The sequence below is a fragment of the Oryza glaberrima genome, chromosome 12 (genome assembly GCF_000147395.1).
Source record: "Oryza glaberrima chromosome 12, OglaRS2, whole genome shotgun sequence".
In the NCBI taxonomy this organism is placed as follows: domain Eukaryota; kingdom Viridiplantae; phylum Streptophyta; class Magnoliopsida; order Poales; family Poaceae; genus Oryza; species Oryza glaberrima.
The window spans coordinates 21,616,335-21,626,997 of record NC_068337.1 but is presented as its reverse complement, the minus strand read 5'-3'; the positions used below and the strand labels follow the sequence as shown (position 1 = coordinate 21,626,997).

Genomic DNA, 10,663 nt, shown 5'->3' with positions numbered 1-10,663 from the left:
ACGAAGTAACGTAGTAGCTTAACCAGTAAGAATTAATTACAGTATAATGAATGTTTAGTTGTCCTTGGTCTTTGCGCTCTTTGTTTATGTGATGATTAAAATGGAATGGACGGAGTAAGTAATTAGTAAATGTTATAATTTCTAGTTAAGTGATATAAATGAGACGGAACTAATTACCGAGCCCATCATAAACCGGGCCCGAGAAAGGCTTTTAGCTTCTTTAAAGTTAACGAGCCAAGCTGAGTAGGCTCATTATTAATTACTCTATCCCGTTTCATATTACGAGTCATTTGAATTTTTTTCCTAGTCAAATTTTTTTAAGTTTGATCAAATTTATAAAAAAATAACATCTAAAATGTCAAATTAGTTTCATTAAATCTAACATTGAATATATTTTAATAATATGTATGTTTTGGGTTGAAAATACTATATTATATTTTTTCTATAAATTTAATAAAGTTAAAGAAGTTTAATAAAAAAAGACAAACGACTTATAATATGGAACAGAAAGAAAGAAAGAGTACCAATTATCCTATAATGGGCGGCCGCCAATAGCAGGAATACCGTCGATCGGATGTTGTGAATGAGTGAATTCTCATTATTTCACATATATGAGGATCCAGGTGCACACAGCATATATACATATGCTACCATGTATATATGCTGCAGATTAATTGGTTGATTAATAAGTTTGTGGTCCTCAAATTAGAGCAATATACATGTTAGGTGCAAGATTCACGGCATCGATTTTAGAGCGAGGCTCAAAAAGTTGATTGCATATATAAATTTGTCTGGAGTTACTTGGCATGTTCCTATGTTCGGACAGTGCGTTCCTCAAAAGTCTTGAGGCCCAACGCATGATCCATCGACCTCTTGGTCGTTGATGAGTTTCACCAATCAGTTTGAAGCTAGCTAGGGCTTAATTCATTTAGCGAACGCACACGCGCACACATCACTACACAACGTAATATCACACTCACACTCACACCCCGCATATGCGTCCCCTAACACAAGCTTCAAGAGAAAAAAAAACAGCGGCGCACATCCCCGATCTCGATAAAATTCTGTTAAAAGTCCACCTACATAAAACCGTAATGGATAGAATCACGCATCCACGACTCCACCACCATACTAGTGTTTCCGCGGGCTTAATTCATTTCTACGGAGTAGCAGTGAGATGAGATCGATCGATCCAGCTTTATAACAAAGCATGCAAACCTAGCAACTATAGATTTAATAGATAACACATAGTGCAGTTCAATGCCACTGCTGTGGATTCGGCCCGGTACCAAAATGGGCACAGTTCAAAATGTAGGAAACCTACTAACATCCATCTACCGGATCACCATCCGACCACAACATTACACCAGATCACCGGGCAACTAATCGATCGAGGGCTTTTACAGTGATTGGGCTATATATATATTCGTCCGCGATTTTGTTTTTCTTTTCTCGTCGTGTTTTTTTCTTTTCCATTTTGGTTTATAGACCGAAAAAATGTATATCCTTGCATTGACAAATGTGGCTTTGGATGGACGGAGTGACACGGAATGAAACCATTCGTGTTTTTGACGACATTTTTTTTTTTTAAGGTGTTACAAATTAAGTGGCAAAAGTTGAAAGTGTTGTGAATCGAGTGGCCTATTATGAAGTTTAATTCTCAATGGTTCGAAGCTTAGAACTACAATACCATAACCTTGAAAGAATTCAATGGGAAAATCTTCCTGGAAAATTATTATAAGCTCGTGTCAGGACATATAAAAATGAATGTAATGTTTGTTTGGTTTATAGCTAAACTCAACCAAACAAAAAAGGAAAATGGGCATTCAAAAATTAGTCACCCATTTGGTTTGTGGCAAAAAAAAATTGGCATTGCCAAAATATTTGTCTTGTTTCAATTGGGGTCATAGCCAAAACACAATATTAGTAAGGAAACCAAGAAAAATAAAGGAGAAGTTTGATTATTTTTTTAATACTCATTTGACAATTGACATCCAAATAACCCACCGTCATAGACTCAAATGATCCCACATGTCAGAATAAAAAATATCAATACAATCAAAACAGCAAAAAAAAATTTGTCAAATCATCAAATTTTACAAACAGATTAAAGCCCTACCAAATTTTGCCAAAATAATTTCTTTTTACAATGTTAATTTTTTTTCATTGTCAAAATTTTGGCAAAGCAAAGAACGGATAAGAACCCAAACAAGCCGTTGCCTCCCGGGCCGCCTGGGCCTACGGTGGTGGCGAGGGACAGCAGCGAGGTACACGTTTGGGAGCATAGCTAGGCTGGCACCAAATATGTAAGGATGGAAAGCAACGGCTTGGTTCAAAACATAAAATGTGCTATGCGTGGTTGAAGAAAAAGACGCATGGTTGTGGGATGCTAGGACTTAGGGTGTGTTTGGATAATGGGAAATGGGGGATGAGATTAGGATTGGGATTAGGAAATGAATGAAAGGTTAGAATTAAATGGAAGATGGAGAATGAATGGTTAAGATTTAAAGATGAGTAGAAAATTATTTTCCTTTCTCATTTGCCAAACATTGTCTTAATATAGTATCTATCACTTGACCCAAGTCAAGTACTCGTAATTAATACGCAAGAAAATAAGAGTTGAAAGTATGTTGTGAGCAGAACAACTCTAAACGAGGCCCGAACGTTTAGAGTTGTTGAGTTGTTCTGCTCGCAGCACATGCTTTCAACTCTTCTTTTCTCGCTTTTTCAAAAAGAACAGAACAGAGAAAGAAAGAAAAACGGTAATCCAGTACATTGCGCCCTTAAGCTATCATATTCTTGGCTATTTTCAACCTAGATATTTGCAAGGGAATAAGCATCAAAACAGCACGCACTGGTGATGGTTTACCAGATCATCTGTATTTTTTTTTAGAAAATAATACTACTATATCATCTATATTAGTGTAGGAAAACTGGTAGCACAGCTAACATTTAATTTCAAGACAGCATCCCGAATACATTAACAATTGACAACATTTTTTTTTTGTTATTTCTAAACAACAATCCTCAAGCAAATATTGGTGTTTGCAACCTTTTTCTTCTCATCATTCGTCATCACTGTCAAAAACGACTGCCTTCCGACGATGAACTGCCTGTTGTTTTCTTGGAGGAGAATCATCATCCGAGTCGATCTCCTTGCGCCTTTGGCTGGCACTGGCACCCCCAGATTCTCTCCTCCGTTTTGGTTCCTGCAGCAGAGGCTTCAGTTTCAGTTTCGATTTATATACAGCTAACCTCATCATGTTTTTCTTTCAAGTTTGCTATATATTAACTACAACAAAAAACCAATCATAGATTCCTTTCAGCTATATGCTAACTAAGTATGCACAAGTAGTCAAACATAAACCGAATACATTTTTTTCTGTTTCCTTTTGTTTCACTTCAACACTTACAAGGCAGCAAGCCTGCCCGCTGACCTGTTAGTTACTCTTTTGCAGAACTACTGAACTTAAACTTACCTATCTACATAATGCCAGCATTGTAAACTAAAATATCAAATTTAATCATATATTCCTAGTGGTTACTGTCAAGATTCTTGAACATCTTGCCCTCACATATGCTGCAAAAGTATTTAATTCATTAATCTCTTTACTGGGCATATCCAAGAAAGAACCTGACTTGCAAATTTGGAACCTTACGACAATGTTCATTCGTATCACATATTCACATTGCTAACTTGTGAAAAAGAAAACCAAGAGTTTTCAGGCCATGCCATCGGTCTTACCTCGATTTCTTCATCTGACATAGCTGCTTCTTCTTCCACATCTTCCTCATATTCATCCTCTTCATCAAGCTCATCTTCCCTCCCCTGGGTTGGTGAGTGCTCAATATCCTCTCCTTCAGTTTCATACTCTGACTCCTCCCTTTCACTCTCAGAATATTCATTTTCCTGTCGTCTAGGCGGACGAGCAGGAAAGGATGGTTTGCGAGGAATGTTTCTGCCCATACTTGACTGAAAATGTGCAAACAATACAGATTATGTATAAACAGCAATATATTGGATAAAAATAACAAGGGTTACATGCTGATGAGTTGCTCACCTTCTTTGCACTAACTATGCGCCTCTCAGCTAGTGCTTCAGCCTCCAGTTCATCCCCAAAACGACTACGTGCTGGCATTCGGCGAGAACCATATTGATGGTCAGGTTCCTCATCCTGCCAAAATATGGCATTGAATAAATCATTGGGCATAACCAGTACTATACGTCTTATTAATTGTCACGCCGAATCCAATCCCCCGCCAGAACGCACCAAAAGGACAAGTTGCAAATCATTACAGCACATTTTACAACTACAAAAACAGCTATTGAACATGTGCATCTAAATCCAAGGAAAAAACATCATGAGCTACAACAGCAGAATAAAATCTCACACAGAAATAAACTGTCTCAAAAAACACAGAAATAAACTGCCAACATAATGATCTATAACTGTCAAAAAAAAAAACATAATGATCTATATATCTGAGTCATTTACAGTAAGCTTAAACAAGTCCATATTGCCCCTATGAATTTACAGATAAACAATTTATGTGTATGTGCCATGTGCATACGATAGCAGCCTACATGGTTTCAAAAAAGGAAGTAAAATTAACCAGACAAGAAAATTTTGGATATCATCGCGTAAATAACATGTAGGGCTGAAGAGGATTTCAGTTTTCACTGAACAGAGTTTTTACCATGCAACAGCTTTAGGTCGGAGAGTGAAATTGAACTCAAATCAGTTGCTAAAATCAAATAAGGAGTGGGCAGTGATGCAGTGTTAATAAGATGTGGAGGGAAATTTGGAAGCATAGAACGACTGTTTGTGGCACTGTGCAACTCTACTCTGTATGTGCCAGCGGTGATCCAATCAGTAGCAAATGAAGGTGAACTTTGGTGTTTGGCTGGGGTTTCAAAGCTTCGAAAACTGTTTGCTAGGTCGATAGCCCTTGCGGCTTAACTAGGTCATTCGGTTTGTTTGGTTCTTTTGTAAGACATGACGGTGTTTACAGAGTGGGTTTTTTTCTAAACTCCCCTGTGCTGCGCCGCCCCTACGCAGATCTCCTGCGTGTTCGAGAAAAGAAAAAGGTGTGGAGGGTCTTGCACTTGACCAGCATTATATTGCAGCCAAAAGTGGCCCCAAAGACTGGCAAACATTCAAATGGCATTTACTAGTGAGATTTAATAGGATGCGTCTGGACTAAATATCATTTATCACTAATACTATAACAGTATAAACAACAATAACTAATTGTATCAATGACCTTAAGCGGAAGAAATAAGAGAAATGACAAGAAACCCACCTCATCTAATGCATCTTCCAAAAATCCGGGAGAAAGCTGCCTTCTTTGCCTGGCGGGCTGTGTGTACTTGCGGCTAACCTTTTCTCTTTTGCGTTGAAGAATTGAATGGGCTCGAATATTTTGGCCCAAGGCCTGCATAGTGAAAAGGGACAAACTTCATTCAAAATGCATATATAACAAGTTTAGAACAGAAAGGAAATACAGCAAAGCACGAACAGGATTAAATGCATTTATTAAATCAGTATGTCAACTATTTGGTTATTGCACCTTCATAAAAGGAACTTCACCCTATGTGATTTATTTTTTGTGAAAAGTTCACTGGAGCAAGCCACAATAAATGTTATACAGCGTAGCACTAAGAACAAATCATGTTACAATAACTTTTAGACCCGCAGATCAAAGCTGAAATTCACGGGATCTAGAATGTGTGTTTAACTGCCACAAAAATTAAGTTTAAAATCCATAAACAACATGCTAATTAATGCTTGCTTATGCACTGGAGAAAAACATGCAGGATAAACAGAAAACACACAAACAAGAGAATTTTCTGAATACAAATTGCAGTCTTGTTGGATAATGGGACCTCTGATATCACATTGATATTTGTTGGTTTGACAACATAAATTTCTTAATCTTAGAACTCATACTCTCATCATGAAAGGAAAAAAAAAACAGAGAAAGCAGCAAGATCGTGTAACTCATACAAATGACTTCATAATGATTACATCTTTATTTTTAGGATAAATATGGTGAAAATCTTGCACTTTACCGTTCAAGAGATTTACAATCAACATGCCAAGATTTGCACATAATGTTTTTAGAGAATCATCTATTTACCCACTATATAGCTAAAAATGTTATTACATGTTTGTACTCCAAGAAAAACAATTTGTTTGCTGATTGCCATGCTCTAAATTTGCTTGCTGATTATCATGCTCTAAAAGCATCAACTGTCCTCTCAATCATTTTATATAGTGATCCTGACTAGCTATGCGCCCAAGAATAACCAAATTTGAAGCTCATATTTCCATGAAGAAGACCATTCTTGTAGTTTGCAACATTAGAACTTTAGTAGCATTTCCTTAATGGTACTAGCTTACCAGTTATGCTCCTATTTACTTATTTGTCAGTTATCTGGTGCAAATTCAGTGTCTGCTCAAATCTCTCATGGTCAGATACGAAATTATATTTACTTAATTTGAAGTTTGCATTCTGACTATTTTACTGATTACTCTACTCTATTAAGTATTACATGCATCCAACTCCTATAATCTAAAGAAATAGGTGAAAAAAAATATAAATGTACATATTTTGTCAAGCCCAATGGCCCCTATAGAAACAAAATGGAAAGTGAGAATATAACACAACAGAAACCATGTTGTTTTTGAGAAGCAGCATTGGGGCAAATGTAAGTCATGCACATGTCATTCAGTGTTGCATATACATCCAATGTATTAAGAAATGGAGTTTTTCGTTACCCTTTCTTTTTCCTGCTTCACTCTCTCTGGATCCTTAGATTCGATCCATTTTTGCATCTTAACCGTTTTCTTATTCTGAGAATCAACAAGAGCAGTTAATAAACGATGTGATTTCGAAGACAAGGAAGATGGCATGAATCTCATTTTCCGTAAGAGCCTTCCTTGTGATTGAAGGACTCCCTGCATTATAATTCAAAATTATATCAGGTTAGTGACACCTATGCAGTAAGAGCATGAATGAACAGAAGTGGTAGCAAACATTGTTGAATTGCAGATAAGAAGTACTTTACCTTCCCATTCCTCAGAAACAGATGGGACTGATCATGATGTGCTTCATGAACAGATATATCAAGAACTTCATTGCCAATCAGCAGCTGCATGGTCCCATCTTTCCATTTTACAATGCGCGCATTACTTTCACACTGCAACAATGCTCATATATCATATGGATAGCCACATAGTGCACCAACCACCTGTTGTCACAAACTACTTAAAAGACAATGACAGAAAAAAAGGAGGAAGAAGAAACGGAGCAAGCATCTTATGGTATATATAATGGCATTTTTTTTGCAGGGAAATACATAATAACAGTTGGGCAAGTTGACTAGTATGAGAGAAGACTCAGTGCAAGCATCACCAAGGGCTAGTTTACAAACTAGATTATAGTAAAAAAGTTAAGAAGCTTCCCGCAGCATCTTCAGGGAGGGGAATTTAGAAGATGGCAACGTAGCATAACTGAGTCTGCAATGCTAAAGAATTTCAAAATGCTACTTGAAAAACATTCCACTTACAGATGTAGTGCCATTAGCATTCTTAACGGTTCTCCACCGCACAATATTGTCCTCCAGTCGTATCCTTTTTTTGGTCCCAGATTCATCTGTAACAAATACATCCTCCTCCACATATGTTTTAGGATCAAAAGGCTTTGGGTCAATCCCCATAATATTTGATACCTTGATCACATTCATCTACAAGTTAAGAAATTAGTCAGTAACAAATAACCATATGAATAGCTGCAAAAGCACAAAAACATTTAAGCATCGATCATAACATTCCTAGTAAAGCCTACAGAACAAGACAGCAAAATTCTCTTCAATAATACCATGGCATAAAAAGAAATTTCAACTACCAAAGTGCCAATGTCACATAAGAGTTAATAGCAACACAGGTTCTTTATTTCTTACATTGTGCTGTACCAGTCAATTGTGCAGTTCTGCACAACAACATTTACGCACAAGCACAGAACATCAGCAATTAAACAGTAACAGATACAAAGAATTAATAATAAAAAATCTGGTGCATATGCAGCAACGCAATAAATATCCATCAAAGATAACTGATGTCTGCCAATATATAATCATCTTGGCAGAAAAGATAACAGTGCTGTATGGTCAAAGACTGAAAGATAGATGGTTAAAAAGGGGTAGTCAACTCACTCTCTCGGGTTGAGCTGGTGGCTGCTTAAGTGGAACCACCAGGTTCAGCGGTGGACCAACTGGTTTCTCTTTTGGTTTCAGTTCACGATTTTCATCTGATTCATATCTCATATCTTCATCAGCCACTACATCGTCGGGCTGCAAATCCTTCTCATAGTGACCTTCATCTTCCATGGGTGATCTCTGAAAAAGAAAAGGAGGGAAATTTGAGTACCTATTGCATCCAGAAAAAGTTAACAGGTAATAGGTGTGAAAGTTGATCAATACTGACTGGAGCACAAATCAATATTCATGCAGGGTACATACAAGAAATGAATAGGGAGAAAGATTTTTAGATAAATACACAATTAGCAAAGAGCCAAAGATGCTACCTGCATTAATAAATTTGTTACATAGTTAAGCATCAAATGGTAACTCTGAATTTAAAAGAAGATGAAACACAAAATTATCTAAGTATTGAATTACATGAATACTTGTGCTGATATTCAGTTTAAACAACATGCCACCAAGTCATCGATAGCATACTGTACTTGCTCAGTGCAGAATGTATTAAAAAAATGGCTCTGTTTAGAACTTCCGTGAAAATCTTTGCTGGTTTTCTTTAAGCCTGACGAAAGATATTCCTACTTTAAGCCTAGAATGGTAGGTAATTTGAGCATAAAAATCTCACATGGGAATCTTCATCAATTTCTTGTTGATCACGATATGGAGCAGGTTCATCTTCATCGCTTTCACCAAATACATCACGGACAACTTCCTGATCTCTCTCCTCCTCAACTGGCGAGCTGCATAAGATTATGGTTCTTACGAGTTACTACTTACTACAAAGGTAGGGAGGATATACATAGGCAAAGAATGCATATGGAGTCACTAGCAAAATACTAAGACAGTCAATCAATCAGTGGATAGATTGTTATGTCGTAATGTCAGATCTGGAAAGCATATAATGAACAGATAATAAATAGGATCCTGGTTTTATTTCCCCCTTAACCTTGATGCTTTCCTTGTTTGACGAGGTTCCTCATCTTCATGAGCTCGACCAGCATAATAGTCATCTTCAGACCCCTCAGATTCAGAGGCAACAACTCCTCTTCTTCTGCTAGCTACTGGCCGCTGTTGATAGGCTTCATCTTCACTATCCATGCCTGCTGCATCATTTTGCATCACCTGGTCACTAAGTTCTCTTTCTGGGGAGCTCTGGACCTTTTCCCCATCACTTTCTCCTTGATCAAGATCAGCACGATGAGCTTCAGCTTCACTTTCTTCTTCCATCCCAACTTGCCCCTCACTTTCACCTTCTCCTTCCGCTTCACCTTCCCCTCCATTATCAGCCTCACCTTCCACTTCTTCCTGGACAAGCAAATCAAGCAGCAAGCATCACATCAGACAGCTGCAGCAGAAGTATACAGCATGCATTGGCGAAGAACTCGGGCACAAGAAAAACCTACAAGAGCTAAACTCTATGGCAATGAATGGTTGGATTTTTACACCGTGATAGGTCCAAAATGTCTCCAAATCACTTGCTACAGCTGCCCACTAAAAACTTCAATACTACTTTTGGTCTACAAAGTAGAATTTTCTACTAGCAAGGTTATCTCTCAGAAATTTCAAACAGGTGATTGGGGATCAACGAAGCACAAATCTACTGGTTCATCAAACTGCTGTATCCCAATCGCGAGATTAAACCTAAGCCCTAGCCAGCCCCAGGAAGCAGGGGAGGGGAGATTGAGATTCGGATTGTATATTGTTTACCGAGTGGTAGCCGGAGCGGGCGTGGGCGTCGTCGTCGTCGTCGTCATCCACCACCTGGTGGCGAAGCTGCTGCTGCTGCTGATGCGGATGCGGGTGGTCGTCCTCGTCGACGAAATCGACGGCCTCGTCGTCGTCCTCCTCCTCCTCCTCCGACTGGTCGCCGAAGAGATTCTGCATCATCTGGTTCCTCGTCTCCTCCTCGACATCCCTCTCCCTGTCGCCGCCCGCCATCGCCGCTGGTTGAGCGAGCTCGGAGCACCGAACGGCGACGGACCGGACCGGACCGGCGCGTGGAGAGGAGCGGCGGCGCGGCCGGTCTCAGCGTCGGCGGCGAGAAGACGGCCGCGGCGCGGTGGCGCAAGGGGAGCCGCCGGGAACCCTAGCCTCCCAGCAGTTCGTGAGACTAAAATCGGATGAATAGGATTCCAGCGGTAATTTTGTCAACTCTACTGAAAAATATGACTAAAATTCTTCTAATTTAGTGAAAAATGATGTGGGTGAATTAGAGAGGGTTGGTTGGTTCTAGTTGAGAGTAGTATTTGGGTGAATCCAAATTGTATGATGGTATTATAGCGAAGCTTCATTTTGACGATGGCATAATGTCTATTTTCTCCTAATCTACGGTGAGGGATCGATGGTGGTGGATCGTGTTGTAATATGTGAAATTTAAGGGTCCTTTTTGCAAAAGTGCCT

At 38.8% G+C, this 10,663-nt stretch overlaps 1 protein-coding gene across 1 annotated transcript; it reads right to left on the bottom strand.

Annotated features, from left to right (window-relative positions):
• Nucleotides 1-2,858: 2,858 nt before the first annotated feature.
• On the bottom strand, nt 2,859-10,395 carry LOC127757508 (protein LEO1 homolog). Its single transcript, XM_052283033.1, has 11 exons — nt 9,971-10,395; nt 9,210-9,568; nt 8,889-9,003; nt 8,219-8,401; nt 7,574-7,750; nt 7,073-7,204; nt 6,783-6,962; nt 5,305-5,436; nt 4,062-4,175; nt 3,746-3,973; nt 2,859-3,209 (listed from the first exon to the last, which is right to left on the bottom strand). Exons 1-11 carry the CDS (start codon nt 10,199-10,201, stop codon nt 3,066-3,068), a joined length of 1,995 nt encoding a protein of 664 aa, XP_052138993.1. The 5' UTR covers nt 10,202-10,395; the 3' UTR covers nt 2,859-3,065.
• Between the last annotated feature and the right edge of the window lie 268 nt (nt 10,396-10,663).

What these genes read in the sequence shown, in the direction of transcription:
- LOC127757508 (XM_052283033.1), bottom strand. Translation starts at nt 10,201, where the DNA reads ATGGCGGGCGGCGACAGGGAGAGGGATGTCGAGGAGGAGACGAGGAAC. An exon ending in TGTTTCTGAGGAATGGGAAG is followed by an intron (nt 6,963 to 7,072) that starts GTAAAGTACTTC and finishes ATTATAATGCAG; the next exon opens with GGAGTCCTTCAATCACAAGG. An exon ending in GCATAGTTAGTGCAAAGAAG is followed by an intron (nt 3,974 to 4,061) that starts GTGAGCAACTCA and finishes GCACATTTTCAG; the next exon opens with TCAAGTATGGGCAGAAACAT.